The following is a 16,053-nucleotide window of genomic DNA, read 5'->3' on the forward strand; positions in this document are numbered from 1 at the left end:
GTGGAGGGGAGTCCCCATTACCTGTAAAGTGCTTTGAGTGGAGTGTCCAGAAAAGCGCTATAAAGTGTAAGCAATTATTATTATTATCTTGGAGAACTTCGTAATTGGAGCAGTTTTGTCCCGTTTGCATAACATTTCAACAACCTGCAGCTGGATTCCCTGCGTTCAAAAGATTTGAACTTTAAATGTAACGTCATTAAAGTTACAAAAGTTACAATACCCTTTAATGGGTATTGTATCCTGCTGGATACAGACATTTTGACCAGCTGTGGGAGGGGCTAGGAACATGTGTTTTTTTATCCAATTAAAACATACGAGGGAGTCATGTGTTAAGGACTTAGGTCATGTGATTTCATCTGAGCATTCTGGGATAGACTTGTCACTCCTTTCTGAATCTGTCGTGATGGAAGATGGAGAAGGCTTCACTGACCATATGGTGAGTACCTGTATTTATTTTATACATAACGCAAATTTTGGGGGCACATTTTTATAAGCTATTCATTTTTAAGCATGATATGACATGTTAATGTGAAAAAAACTGTGAATTATATTTGTACTGTTCTCCAAATCTGACATTAAATATCTGTATCCCCTGGGATACGTTGCCTAAATGGGGGCGTAAAACAGTCATTAATAGCACTATGGGTGCCTGTTCTTTTAAAGGCCATAAGTATTAGATATTAAATAACAACAACTGAAATGCTGTTTTTTTATTCTTTCATCACATAAAGGTGCATTATTGATTAACTTTAATATAATTTACTAACTATTTCAGGGAATTTCCACAAAGATATTTTATAGTAGGCCTAGGAGAGGGATTCAGCCACCTGTTGGCTCTTCAGATTCAGAGCAAGGGACAAGTGAGGAAGATGATGAAGCCTATGTAGATGCAGAAGGCCGAAGAGAAGATAGCAGCATTAGCAGCGAGGATAGCAGTAGTGACAGTAGCTGTAATGTTGAGGCAGCAGAAGGAGGACACCTGTCCAAACAAATTAAGAAATTTAGGTGATGTAAACCATTAAATAGGATATTGTTGATAAAGTAACACTATATACTGTGTGTTCATGTGGGTGTGTGCACTTACTGTACATGAATGTATGCATGTGGACTGGAAACCAGACAAAAATATTTTATGTCCAAGACTGCTAACTGACCATGAGAATGTGTACATGGAAGTAATACATGTTATTTATAGAATGTATAGTGAGCAAAAAAGGGGAGTGTGAGTGGTTTCCAATAAACCATTATATATTTCATTCCTTTCTAGGTGGAAAAAAACAGATTTTGAACACCAGTCAGCTGCAACACCAACATATTTCATGGCACAAGATGGAATCTTTTCTCCACCAACCTATTTTTCCAAATTCTTTGATAATGCGATTTTTGAGCTAATTGCTGATCAGACCAATCTGTACTCATGCCAACTGATTGGTGGAAGCATAAACACCAACATAAGTGAAATCAAAGCATTCATAGGTATCAAATTGTTCATGGGTGTAGTGAAAATGGCTGCAATGGAAGATTACTGGGCCAATGATACAAAATGTGACAAAATAGCAGATGTCATGCCAATTAAGCACTTCAAATGTTTGTCCAGAATGCTACACTTTCAAAATAACCTGGTCCCTGAGTCCCAAGAAGACCGGCTGGTGAAAATCAGGCCTGTGATAGACCATATGAGAAAGAAATGCTCTCAAATTGAAAGTGAAAATCAGTTCTCGATTGATGAAATGATGGCGCCTTACAAAGGTCGAAAAGCTGGAAGTCTGCGCCAGTACCTACCTGCCAAACCCAAGAAATGGGGTTTTAAGATCTTTGTGCACACTGGGGTATCTGGTTTTGTGTATGACTTCTTTGTCTACACGGGGAAGTCTTCATTTGCTTGTGCTACACAAATTCCACTCAAAGAGTTTGGTTTAGGGGCCAATGTAGTTTTGCATCTTTGCAAAACCATCAGGAACCCCCCTGACTGTGTGGTCTACTTTGACAACTTCTTCACATCTCTCAGCTTGCTAACCTATTTGAAGGATTCCATGGGCCTCAGAAGTTTGGGAACCATTAGAAAGAATCGCTTGATGGGCTGAAAACTGGAAGATGATTGAGAACTACTGAAAAGAGGAAGAGGTAGTTTTGACTACCGAGTTGACAACGATGCACAGCTTGCAATAGTCAAATGGGCTGACAGCAAAACAGTCACCTTGGGGAGCACATGTGCTTCTGTGATGCCTGTAGGTGAAATGAAGCGCTTCTCAAAGAAGAAGGGAAGACAGATATCTGTCCCATCTCCACAGATCGTGGCAGAATACAGCCATCACATGGGAGGTGTGGACTTGGCTGACATGATGATTGGATATCGCACTCCAGCCAAGTCCCATCGGTGGTACCTTTGCATATTCTGGCAACTGATAGACATTGCTGTGAATAATGCATGGTTGCTTTATCGGCATGACGCAACAGCAATTGGTCCAGTAAAGCTGAAGAAACTGAAGGCCTTCAGGCTAGATGTTGCCAAAGGTCTCATCTATCCAGAAAAACAAAAAAGAGCCCGGCCTTCCCTAGGAAATGAGAATGATGCACCAGTGAGGGTTGTCAAGCAGCCAAAGGTCCCACAGCCTATAGATGAAATGCGCCATGATGGAAACAGCCACTACCCAGTTCTGTCTGTGAAAGGGAGATGCAGGATGTGCCCTGATGGACAGACCTCCATCATGTGTGAGAAGTGTAATGTGAGGCTTTGCATTGTCACTGGACAAAATGCATGCAACTGCTTTCATCTTCGAAGAAATACGGTTGAACATAAGGACAGGTTCATAGTACCAGTATTAAAAAAACAATGAACTGTTGCAATTTTGGACCCAAATGATTTGGGGTTTTTGTAAGATTTTACATTTTTTAACATTAGAGTAACTTGTAAGTTTTAACACCCGTTGTAATTTTTTAAACACCAAAGCAAGTAGGGATAAGGGTGTATTGTATGTTTGGCATTCCTTTTTTAATGAAACATAAAAATTAGTCAGTTTTAATGGTTTTATGGTTCTTTTGACTATGGGAGCAGTTGCCAAAAACAGTTCAGATGTATACCCCAAATGGGCACTGTATCCTGTGGGATACAGTTTGTAAAATGGAAAATAAACACACAGTTTTGAAAAAAACTTATGAAATTGTGTTATTTGAGACAAAATGCACTAGAAAAGAACAAGTAAAACATTTTCAGTTAGGTTTTTATGTACTTGCCCATTAAAGGGTTAACTCTGGTAGCTTTAGCTCCTATTAATGTTATGCTAAGATGGTAATTAAGACTACAATGATAGCAGGGTCAAAATTCCTGCCTAAGCCAGAGATGAAGAAGCCATCAGTTGCTACGATTAAAAAACCAAATCAGCCCTGTTGGTGTGGTTAGAGATACCACATGGCGTTGTGCTCTCACACAAACCATCAGCTTTTGTACCGATAACGCTTCTCGAAGTCTCACAGACCCCGAGAGGACCACGCCTTTCTGGCAACCCTCTGCCGCCAGTCCCTTGTCGCTGCTGACACCGCTCTGCCTGGAGAGGGGGCAAGTGAGCAACGCTTCGACTGGACCGAGAAATGCACAAATGAAAAATGCCTTTAGTTAATCACACACAGCCCCAAGTTTACAGAAGCCTCCGCAACGTCTGTACGAGTCTGGGTAGCCCATACTCTCAAGCACCTTGAAATTTCATTCTTTCTCAGAGTTGCTCCCAGACTGATATTCACCAAACTTAAGTTTTGTTAATTGCCTTGAAGCACGTCGGCTAAGCTATCTATAAACATCACTATCATTTTTCAGACGTTTTTAGAGTTTCAGCAGTCGTTGTATGTTATACATATCTTTCAGTGGATACTTACCGTGACCAGTAGTTCAGATCTGCCACTGATCAGACTGAGAACCACCTGTTCCCTGTCAGTACTGGATCAGGAGGTTCCGTGGCAATCAGATCTATACATCGATACTCAAATACATTGCCACTTTTAAAGAAAACAATGCAAGATTCCAAAAGTACATTTAATAAAGGTGTTGTATCCCAATGACCTATAAATGTCAACAGACATTTATTATTCTGCTTACTCATTGGTTTAAGTCAAACCTCAAAGCAACTTCAAAATCTCATTCGGTCTCCAGGCAAGTGGCATGACTAAAAGAGGAGCCTGAAATTAATACGCAGTCCAAGCATACCTCCAAAATTGGATTAAACTTTAATACATCTCAAAACAAATGGATTGTACAATGCTGTACCCCACATACGGACTACCACTTGGGTGTCTGTGCATTCGTACAGCAACACCGTGAACCCCTAAAACCGCAGATCGCGTAGTCTACATTCATATTCTTCATCTCGCATAATGGGTTAAAAAATAAAGTAACAACAAAAATCTGCAAAGGCAGTTTAACATCAGACAGCATTTCTCTTCCCACTACCCCCCCCCCCCCCTTCTCCTTGCTCGGTGGTCCACAAGTCCACCTCCAAGAACAGAAATCCAAAAGCACTTGTTCTTCTCCCTAATAGACTGTACAGACATGAGTGCCAGTGAAAAACTCTGTAGGGTAAGCTCTCCGAATCACTACACACCACCAAGCTACTGAGGCACACAGGCTCATATTGTGACCTTTTAGAACAGACATGTTAATATGTTTACCTTTAAACAGGCTTTTTCTACAGAATCCTTGTTTTTTTCAGGTCAAAAAAGGGGGACGATCATCTTCATTATTGCTTAGGCTGGCCTCAGGTTTCCCTTAGCTTACCTTGACATTAGTTGCGAATAAATACCAGCATAACATCTCAGAACGTTTGTGTACAGAATTAAGAAAACAGTGGAGCTAACAAAACTCTATAGTATAAATGAAATAAAGTTAAAATACATGGTTAATGTTTAATAATTTCTGCCAAAACATAGATCTGAACAGAAGTTTAAAAAGTTTGTTTTCTTCCTTCCAGGTAATGTCCCACATCCATACCTTGATCAGTTTCAGCACAAACCAAATCTTGGGTGTGACAGTTTAGAAGAGTGAGAGAAAACGGGGTGACTACACCCCATCTTTCAAAATCCGAGTGGGAAAGCTAAAATGCTATAGAACAGGGGGACATGGGAGACATTGACTTATAGAACAAGAGCCGAGAGAAAACAATCCTGATTTTCATGGGCAAGGGTAAATCACGGATGTTCACTCAAAACAAAAGGAAAAAAGCCATCCACCCTCTGATCAGCAGATTTGTGTAGGTGCCAAATCCCATACTCTTCCCATAATTCCCCAATGTGGCAGATGGATAACTCTTCCCTTCCCCCCAAGACAACCAGGTTCCTGTACCGCTAAACCAGTGTGCGGTGCAGTGCTTTAAAAAAAAACAAGACCACAATTTTGTCACTGAATCAGCTCTTTGGACTGAGGCACGCCCCCAACAAGAAATTGCATTCAGGTAAACACCCTTAAATGGGTCCCACAGGTGTATAGTTCTATGCTTCTCTATTCTAAGAATAGCCTGAGGGCCACTAGACAGGGTTTCAGGTAATTGGTCAGTAAATCAGTAAAAATAAAGTGATTTTAAATGCAGTAATTGAGCCATATATTTAAGGCTAGGCTAAAAACTGGACCTTTCTTGTGGTTCCCAGGGTTACAATTCCTGATCAAGGAAGCAGTCTACAGAATTCCCCTAGTGGAACCAGAACACATAAAAAAAGGTCACAAGACCTTCCACTATACCCAGCTTCTACCGACAAAACCAAAATCACACAGACCCAAACTGAAGTAAAAAACAGAGATGCTTTAAACACTGCTATCTGAACATACAGCACTGTAGTTGAAGATTTTGTATATGAATGAAAACCATTTGGAAAGGTCAAGATTGGATATGAATCCAAGATGCAGGACGTATTGTGGACTTTCCCCGGATCTCTGATAGGAAAGATAATGCAAAGAAAATACAAGTCAGACAAACATTTCGTGGAGTCTCTGAAGTCCAACACTGCGGTTTCCGAAAGATCTGGCAGCAGAGGAAACCACGCACCAGGCAGGGACAGAAGAAACCGATTGTGTCCAATGGCATAAAAACTAGAGACGGGCATCCGTGGAGGGCAGGCTTGTTCACTCTGCGTGGGGTGGCAGAAAGCAGAAGCTGGAGCTATCCCACGGTTTTTTCCTCATTCTTTTTTTTAAGAATCTTGAGCAGAGCCTCAGGCATGTAGTAGGGTCTTTCCTGGGAGCCGTCGTTGCGTTCCAGGTCCTCCACTGTGGAAAGAGAGAGAGCACGCCGGAGACAGACAGGGGGAGGCAGAAGGGAAGAGGGTGAGTGCTGCATCTTCAAGTGGAGACACTAGTCCTACTTTTAAAGGGGGGGTGGGGGGCTGCGGCATTGGGGATTAGAGTCATTTTTTTGCACTTCTCTCATCTTCAGATTCACCTTGATGTCTTCAATTTTACTTTGAATTACGGTGCAGCCAAGCTTCACAGGGAGACTCATTCTCTTCCTACTCCCAACCCAACGGGGAGATTGGATTGATCAGCGCTTGAACATCGATCCAAACCAGCTCAAAACTTGCCCCCTGCTTGAGTGACTGAGTATTGGGCGAAAAACCCCTGAAATACCAGCACAAAAAGTCCACTTGAATATTAATCATTTCAGTTTAAGCGGCCTTCACACGTTCCAAGTTAAACCCTAAAGTCTGTTCTGAATCATCAATTCAATTTTTGTAGAAACCCCCCTATTCCCAGAGAAACAAGCAGGAAACACAGAGTAGAAAGATGCTGGGTTTTAATAAAGATTACAGCATGCAGACAAGGATTAGTAATGGCACAGTCAGAGGTTAGAGGGCCAAAAAGGCTGCATTAGATTGCATTTACAGTGTCAATCAGTGTTCCAAGGCAAACAAGGTGCTTAATTGTATATTTTTTTAAAACAAGATCCATTCCATATTGTTGAAACCCAATCAAAACCCAGTTCCTCACAGGTTGTAGCATTTTATGGCTTTTTCTTAATATGAAATTGGATGATTATCTGGACAAATATTAGGATATTTTTCCAGGATTGCATTTAAAAAAATCTCATTTTTCAGGGGACCAAGCACATCTAAAATAGACCTGTAGAAAAAACTAACTTTCCTGAAACTAATCTTTTCAACAGATGAAGCGACAGTCTTTGAAATACATTATGTCTATTGACTAAATTGACCCCGAGTCCTCCATCTCTAACATACTGTACAATGAATGTGAGAATAGAAGGGGATTGGAGAGCACTTACGGACACACCCTCAAGCATTTGATTGGTTCATCCAGGTCCAACCATCTCCAATGCACCTCTTACTTCGTGGGAGTGGTTTAAGGATCAATAGCATGACTTGAAAAACTTAAATCGATCTTAGGTCTTTGGGTTTGCAAAAATTGTTAATCCCTGTTCTACAAATCTATGTTAAAAGAATTTCAGGTACCAAAAAATGAATGTTTCATTCCCTGTTACAAGCAGGGAGGAAAACACTAATGGAATTCAGTTTGGAGTCTGGTACAAAGCAAAGACTGATTGTTTAGGCTTTTTTAGTGCTTATGAGATTTTATACTTTGCAGATGGAGAAAACCAGAAGCCGTTCAAATGAGGCCACAAACAAGTCATACAATTCCCTTTGCAGTTGGCAGATGGGAGAGTTATTGTTTCCTGTAGTGACAAATGTTGGATCTTTTATCGGACGCATGAGGAAGCCAGCTTTGTGGAAGACGCATTGAAAGAATTTGGTGCTACTGTTAGAGAATTGTACGATCGTGCAGATCTTTTTACAAATAGAGCAAATTGTTAGGAAACTATTTTCCTTTTGAGCAAATGATCTTGTAATATTCCTGTGCCCTGTGGCAACGTAGAGACGTTGTAACTGGTTGTAAAGTTACGTGATGAATAAGGTCTTTTAAAAGACCCTGGGATCACAAGTATTAGAAGCTGATGCGTAGAAAATCAGACGTACAAGCATGTCGGAGTGCAGACAAGCCACCAAGTTCTGGTCAAGAGGCTCAGAATGGGATCAGGACCGTGACCCAGAAAAAAAACATACCCAAGTAGAAGTGGCAGCTGTAGCTTTGCATATATCAACACCCACACTGAAGAGAAAATACGACACTAAAGATTAGGCACATGAGCTATCCTGGGTCATATTTACACAAGGCTCCTTGGTTCCATGTTCAAAAGAAAACCAGAGATCTTTGGATGCTTAGCAAAAGAGCTAGTATACTTGTCCATTACTGGGCTGTTTCCCCTGTGACTTTACACTCAAGCATGATGTGCAAGAGGTGGGTCCTGAATTTTAGAATTTGCAGATTCCAGTAATCCCAACGCCATTCTGTGTGAACAATCTTTTGAGGTTTCCTCATTTCCAAAGGGCACAAGCCTTGAGCATACCATCTACTGTACATCTGTCAACCACAACCTACCCAACAGGCTGAGATTCTGCAAGACGAGGCTGGATGAAATTCAGCGACAGGTTAGCTACTAGCACTTGAGCACAGATACCTGTAACATTTGCTATACGATCACAATCAAAGGTTTTTCCTACACAGTGATGGAACAAGGTACTGTGCTATCACACAGGAAGTATTCAGAAGGCAAAGCCCTTTTCTGAACACTTTAGTCAGAGGGAGTGAAAAGGGTAAGAGGAGTTAGGAAAGCTTCAGGACATCTTAATTTACTGTTGAAAGGAAGGTACCCATACCATCTCAGCTATGAAAAGGGGGGGGGGGGTATTCTATTTCTACATTCATGCAACCCACACTTAACCTGCTATCCCAAATCCACCATCCATCTTAGCAATTAAATCAAGATGGACACCAGTCGCCCACAGAAAAGGGTTGGAATGTGTGGGTTAAATCCTTAAGACGCAGTACAGCCAATCTTCCCCCACAGACACACTTTGGTACAATCAAAGAGAAGCATTTGCTTCAGGCTGAATGAAAAACCCAACACTGCAATAAAGGGCGTTCTCTTTAAGAGGTGGGGTAGCTTCTTCCAATAGTGCCTCCAGAGCACCAGTGGGAGATATAACATCGCCTCCCCACAGTTCCCTTTGGCTACTCCTGGGCCTCATCAGGTTTTTCAGCTTGCGGTTCTTCCTCCTCTCTAGGCTCACTCTTGGAGAGTATCAGATGGAGCTCGGAAGACATGTAGTATGGCCTCTCCTCGGAACCGTCGTTACGTTCCAAATCCTCACCTTGCGAGGAGGGGGAGGTGTTCAGGCATTTGTTAATACAAGGCAGGGGTGGAAGGGAAGAAATGAGTGGGAAAAAAAGATAGAAAAAAAGAGTCAGAAGCAAAGCCAGGATAAGTCCCATCATTTTTGCCAGAGTTTGAGCCAATCTGCATTTTACAAGGAAGGCATGTCATTGGGGATTCCACACTGTTAGTACACTTGTAAATCATGCAGATTGGTTAAAATCAAGATAGAAGGAAGGCACAACTTGCATGGCTATCAGCAGTGTCAGAAGTAGAACAGTGCAGGAGATAAAAAAAAGTTAACCCCCCTGATCATATTATGTGCGCCAATGTCCCAAGACCACAAGCTTGAATTCGTGAAACAGGCACCATGCACTCTCTGAGACTTGCCATTCCGACGCTGAAGACCACATGAATGTTCTGCGCTAAAATCAGAATTGCCGCACCCCCCTTGTTTCCTACATGGAGACTGGCGAGATTAACCTCAATGTCCGTTTCACTGTGTACAATCAGCAGTTTATGGATTCGATATTTAAAAAGCTGGACAGAAGACCCAGTGAAGTATGGACAGCCCTTAAACACAGTGCTGAGCAACGAGATTCAGCTGGACAGTTCCGTTATTAAAGCGAATGCTGGGTGGCTATTTCTACTCGAGCCGATCATCGACCCACGATCTTAACACGCAAGGACCCTGTACTCGTACAGTCAATTTTATGAAGGATAAGCCTACTCCAATAAAGGGGATAGCCTCTGTAGGCATGCACCGTCAGGAGTTGACAAACACGGGAACGGTTCTCCTCTGGGATTGCAGTCAAAAAAGGTCCCTTTTACTGAGCATCTCCCCCATGCCAGCTCAACTGCCCTCTCAAGATTTCAGAGTGATGAATGAGCGACGTTGCTTTGCACTCAAGCCTCCTTGCTTATTTCCCGGAATAATTCGTTGCAAGGAAACCTGTGTGGGCTATGTCTTTGGGCCTTGTGTCATTACGAGACCAAGCGGTCCAGAAAGGAGGATGCAAATCCGTTCACAATGGAGAAGGCGTACTTACAGAAGCAGAGGAACAGCGTATCCACACACATGGCATAGACGCTGAAGAAGCCGTGAGCGATGAGATACGAGCCGACTATCACCGTCTAAGGAGACCAGAGACAAAGAGAGACCCAACTCAGCCACTGCCTCTCATGTTTCTCAAAACGCCAATAAAATTCAGAAAAGGTCAAGTTGTTAACGTACAACTATTACAATATAGTCACACACCTGAAGAAGGCTCCACGGCCGAAACGTTGTGTTCCCTTTCTTCTTTTTTTCAGCATGGAATAAACCTATTACTTGTTCCTTTGCAGCCTACGCATACTGACGCAGCTACCCACCTGAACTATTACAATATAGTACTGAATAAACAATACTTTACAATATAGCTTGAATAAAACAATCAGATAAATAATGCTTACTGAAGAAGCTACTAAATTTCAGATTCATAAAAGCGTTTTAGCAAATTTTAAGTTTCTCTACTACGCTGTATTCTAACCAAAACAAGGGCTCAAGGTCAGAACCACTTCCAAACACAGGCAAGAAGACCAGGAGCTGCCAAACTACCAGGTTAGGACGAATTGGCTTCCCCTCACATGAAACTCATTCTCAGATAAATCGCCACAATGACAGGCGCTTCCCGGACACTCACCAGGATGGGGACCCAGTAATAATTGAGGTTTGGAGTGGTGTTCTCAATGGCTTTGATTCTCCCCGAAAAAAAGAAGAAAGACAGAATTCCTGCAAGAAAGAGGTCAGGACTGGATCATGGGTTATAAATTAACACACATTCCCGAATGAACAGCGATGTTGGGGGGGGGGTATCTCGCATTCAACTTACCAACAAGCCCGACAATCAACAGCTTCCCCAGGAACAGTAGGAAGTCCGTCACCTTGTCCAGGACGGCCACCCTGAAACCAGCGAGAAACAGATTGACACGGAGAGTTCAGCCCAAGCTACCCTGGCCAGGCCACATGGGGACATCTGCGTAGGTACACCTCCCCCTTCCCATCTCACCTCACTATGTTCCTCATCAGGAGGAAGAAAGCATCCCTGGCCGAGGTGCAGAAGTTTTTTCCGTAAATTGCGATCTAGACAAAAAACCAAAACAAAACGGCAGATGTTATTGTAAACCGCAATGCAAAAAAGTCTCGTTTCACTAGAGTCTGGCCACTCAGGCTGTTTGTAAACGGTCAGTTTTACTGTAAACCTGGACATTCAATATAGACTTTTAAAAAGATGCCTGAAAGACATTAAAATGTGAAAATTGAGCATAAACTGGTTTATCAAAGGTTTTAATGCTTTTATTTAAAATTACAAAGCAATTCAATTGGCAGATTGTAAGCTTCATGCGGTTACTCAAGTTTGTTCAAATCCCTAGTTTATACTGTGCTCTAACCTGCACAGAAAAGAAGAATTATCAACACAGAATCTTTGAAAATTACTCTTTATACATCTGATGCAATATTCCAGAAACTTGGAGATTAGTCTCTATCAAGTAAATGACTGATATAATTTAAATCTCCTGTACATTCTACAATACTGTAATGTTGACAAGTACTACAAGTGCAAGTAGTTAAGATTTCAGTTTAGATCATGTTGATTTCTTTCAGCTTCCATTGCTCAAAGCAGGGGTTATGGTGGCCCCAGGGTCACTTCAATATACACTCACCATGATGTAGGCGTTTCTGTTCAAGAACTTGATGAACTTCTCCAGGCACCAGAAACAGCACTTCAGGCAGCACAGCAGGAATTTGGCAAATTTGTTTTGGGCACCTGTAAAGGTGTGTGATATACCCAGAAAACATCAGGGGCCAATACATTTCCAAGAAAAAGCAAAATCACTGGCATTTTCGAAAAACCACCCGTGTCCATTCAGTCACTCTGATGGAATTACCCTCGACCATAGGTACCGATTTTTCTTTGGAATACTTGAACACAACAGATTTCCCAAATTTTAATTGCAACATCAAGAATGGTACTTGTCCTGCAGAAAACCAGTCCTTCCAGTCCAGAGCCATGATGCCCCACAGCTAAATTTTGCACTATTTAACTCAAATTAATTGCTTTAATTGAGTCCTCTAACATGGCAGGAATCTAGCCATGGAATGGATGGGAATATCCTTGGGCTAATTCCACCTCTCCCGACTCACCTTTGAGTTTATGGTCCAGGTATTCCAACAGAACCCGGATGACCTGGACAATGGCCAAGATTAAAGATCCAAAAGCCAGGGAGCCAGTGTGGTACCTGGGCAGAGAGACAAAGATACAGCAGAACTAGCATCACCAACTTGCGATACACCTGTTCCCTAGATATCCCCAAATAACACAAGCTGTGTTATTTGAACTTGTATTCTCTCACTCATTCCACAATGGCACATTCAGAAAGCCTCGTGAGAAACTAGATCATACACCGTGACAGAAATTTGATTTTACCATGTTTGTACTGTACGTTGAGCGACCCGCTCAATTTTTAGGAACATTGGAAATCGATTGGTCTTGCCTTGTTTGGTAGCTGAGGTTTTTCTAAATTTAAGGATGTTTTACTTGAAAAGACTCAATTTCAGTTAACATTTACTTGATTTGCACAAATATAGCAAATGGGCAACTTGTTCCCAGCAAGGTGAAGGTACAAACTTCCCCGTCTCGCACATCTTTAAAACGGTGGGGAGATGCCTTGCAGTTGGTCGTGCTGGGGCAAAAGCGACTCTTACCTGAGCGCCCGGCCCAGGGAGGAGAAGACAGGGAAAGCGGGCATGTCGTCGGGCTTCTTGAACGCCCAGTAGTAGGAGGCAAACGCCCCCGCCAGAGTTATCTGGCCCAGCGCCGTGACAAAGTTGGCACACCAGAAGAACAGGAAGACGTTGTAGAACTGCAGGGCGATGAGGTACTTGTGGTAGTACGACTCCCCGCCGTAGAAGGCGAACAGGCACTCGGCGTCGGGGCACTGCTTTCGGATGTTGGTGGTGTTGAACGTCTGTGGGAGAAGCACGGGCAGTCTGTTACCGACCCGGCTACCAAAAACCCAGCTATTGCAATCCATGCTCTGCCAGTCCAGAACCATATCTGTCCTTCAATCCCACATTAGGATTGTGGGCTAGTTTGGTATGAGGTCATCTGGGATGGAGGGCTTATGACATTTTTAAATGTAAAAGCTTGCTTTGCCAATTTCAAAATGGGGTCAACAGCCTTCAGAGAAAGGGTGTGTCGTATTCTGGAACCCCCGACTTCAAATATCTCATCTCTAGCAGAAATGCTCTCGTTTCCCTCCCCCATACCCGTGGGATGTTTTTGGAAGCCGGCTTGCTCACCTCAGGATCACAGGTGCTCCTGCTGTAGTTGCACGTAGTTTCATTGGCAAACACTTTGTAAACGGGCTCATTGGAGGTTGAGAGGAAGCTAGCAATTGCAGCTAAGGAAACAAAACGCAGGCCGCAAGGCATGTGTGCCTCAAATAATTAGCCAGACAGACATTGAACCACAAGCCATTGATCTTGCAGACATTAGAGAGACAAAAGGGGTCAGAGGTCACCCCTCTCAAAAGGATACACAGCTGTGATGGCCCAGTATGCAATGACCAGGGCCAGGAGGGCAAAGGTCAACAGCGGGTAAAACAGCGATGACATCACATGACCGATCGCCCTGCAAAGAAAAGAGGTGCGAGTCGCTGTCGTTGTGCTGGAGTGCGGGGCAACGGAAGAGCTTCGTGCACGATGGGCGAATCGCTTACCTGCTGGCTTCCTTGATGAGAGCGATGGCGATGAGGATGCGCTTGCGGAGGAAGATGAGCAGCAGAATGATGATCACCTCCAGTATGCACAGGATGATCACTGCAATACAACGCAAAGGAACGGGGTGGTGTCAGGACACTAGACCGGCTAGAGAGGGAAAACCAATTTGCACCCGTTTCAAAGTCCAGCACCAGATTTCTGTTCTTTAACCTCACTGTGCAATCTAAACAAAGACCTCAAGCGTCTCACAGAATGTTTCAAACAACTACAGTTCTTTATGACGAAGGGTCCGCAGGTACACTCATTTAGCATAAGGTCTCAACACTCTTTCCCAGGCCGTCTTGCAGACTTAGGAGCAGTTCTTAGAGCGGAAGAAGAGGATCATGGGAGCAGAGAAAAGTGGGGGAAGGGGATCCTGGAATTGAGGCAGGTGGACTCACTAAAAGCCAGCCAGGTCTGTCTCAGCTGCAGGTACACGGCGAAGTCAGTCTGCAGGCCCAGGTCCTTGATGGAGACGTCCGACCCAGGGACGCCTTTCAGAGAAGCGTACTCCATGTAACAGTGGAAGATTCCTGGAAAATCCAAGAACGGAGATCTCGCATCAAAAGAGCAATGAGCTACAAATAACAGGAATTCATTTTCCAATGAGGAGTGTCCTGGAAATACAATATCTAAAAGTCCCCATATCCATTCTCCAATATGAGTGGACTTGCTGTAGTTATTCATGTTTGAGCAACTGCCCAACTAACAGTGCAATCAGACAAAGTGTAACCATGGTCAAGAGAGAATAGTCAGCTAAAATTCCAGCTTGGACATTGCAAATCTGACCTCCTTATCTCATCCACTGGAGTCCTACTGCACTGCAGTGACTCCTGATCTCCTGCTGGGTAAAGTGCTCACGGATCCTTTCAGCATAAAAGTGCATTAGCAGCTGAAGATAGTATTATATTACAGTCACCTAGGTGGCCTAATAAGAGCTAGAGGTCAGACGGCGTACCGTAGCCAATGACGAGGATGACTAAGATGATCATGATCCAGACCATGATGCCTGCAAGGTACCGTAAAAGCACGATGAAGATGAGGCTGACGATCATGGCGATGACCAGGCCACTGCACAGAAACAGAGAGGATTAGAATCCTGGCCTGGAAAGAAGTCATTCTGATTTTTTTTCCCCAGCTGGAGGGGTTGGAAGGAAAAGGAGGTAGAGAGAGAGGACACTCACAGCAGAATCCAGTACCAGGACTGTGTGTAGTCCTCAAAGATCTTCATGGCCACCTGTCGCGCCTCCAGCACCATGTTGGCTTTCCTGTAGAAGCAACACGACCCTTAGTCATTTCAGAGGAGCTCAGGTGGGAGTCCAGTTCACTCCGCAAGCTACTGAACTCCGGCAAATTAGATCCAGGGCAGAACAGGATTGTGCCCACATGCTCATTTTTTAAAGATTAATCCTCATGTGTTTACAAACCTACATAGAGTTATTCTTTGTTTAAAGTTTATTTGCTTTTGACTGCTGTGAGCCAACATGAACAGCTCAGCTCATTCGAGAGTTTATACCTCCCTGCACAGAAGCCAGAAGTTCCTCCTATCAAGAAAATGGGCCCGGGTTTTGACATACAAGCTTCAGGGCCAGTAAATTGAGACAACACTACCAGTACTGGGATGGTTTTCTACTGCACCAGACAGCAACAGCAAAATCCCTGGAAAATTGGGATGAGTATCATACAATGCATAGCATGCATTATTGAGAGCGTTTCTGCACCAATATGGTAACCTTACAGTAAGTGGCCCCGACTAGAACAACTAATTGCATGGTTATTAATGGAAGCCAGATAACCTGTCACTGTTAAACTTATACATTTAGAATTTGGATGCCCTAAAAACAATGAGACACTACATAAGTCTACATAGTGCATTTATTTGCACTGTGAGGCGGTGAAGATGGCTGCTTTCCAGCAGTCAGCACTAGGGGAGAAATAAACACTGGGAATCGTGCAGTTTGGTGACAATCTATCGGCACACAGGTGAGATAGTCCAGGCTTGGGGAAGCTGTAGGAACAGACTGGTGGAAGTGAAGGATCCTGACACTT

General features: G+C 43.3%; 1 protein-coding gene across 3 annotated transcripts in view; it reads right to left on the reverse strand.

The window, feature by feature from the left end:
* Positions 1-4,199: 4,199 nt before the first annotated feature.
* Positions 4,200-16,053, reverse strand: part of slc44a2 (solute carrier family 44 member 2 (CTL2 blood group)) — a 48,790-nt gene continuing 36,936 nt past the window's right edge. For 2 of the 3 annotated variants that reach the window (XM_088603642.1, XM_088603643.1), the window contains exons 9-22: positions 15,189-15,272; positions 14,963-15,075; positions 14,406-14,537; positions 13,965-14,064; positions 13,784-13,876; positions 13,546-13,633; positions 12,949-13,211; positions 12,388-12,482; positions 11,907-12,010; positions 11,252-11,325; positions 11,075-11,145; positions 10,886-10,974; positions 10,253-10,337; positions 6,753-9,201 (exon numbers count right to left, since the gene is read on the reverse strand). In XM_088603642.1, the coding sequence (XP_088459768.1) occupies positions 9,062-9,201; positions 10,253-10,337; positions 10,886-10,974; positions 11,075-11,145; positions 11,252-11,325; positions 11,907-12,010; positions 12,388-12,482; positions 12,949-13,211; positions 13,546-13,633; positions 13,784-13,876; positions 13,965-14,064; positions 14,406-14,537; positions 14,963-15,075; positions 15,189-15,272 (1,531 nt within the window). In that variant the 3' untranslated portion in view covers positions 6,753-9,061. Of the gene's footprint in view, positions 6,248-6,752; positions 9,202-10,252; positions 10,338-10,885; positions 10,975-11,074; positions 11,146-11,251; positions 11,326-11,906; positions 12,011-12,387; positions 12,483-12,948; positions 13,212-13,545; positions 13,634-13,783; positions 13,877-13,964; positions 14,065-14,405; positions 14,538-14,962; positions 15,076-15,188; positions 15,273-16,053 lie in introns of those variants that run through there. The other variant, XM_088603644.1, reaches the window with a different exon arrangement.

This window comes from Lepisosteus platostomus, chromosome 13 (genome assembly GCF_059453375.1).
Source record: "Lepisosteus platostomus isolate fLepPlt1 chromosome 13, fLepPlt1.hap1, whole genome shotgun sequence".
In the NCBI taxonomy this organism is placed as follows: domain Eukaryota; kingdom Metazoa; phylum Chordata; class Actinopteri; order Semionotiformes; family Lepisosteidae; genus Lepisosteus; species Lepisosteus platostomus.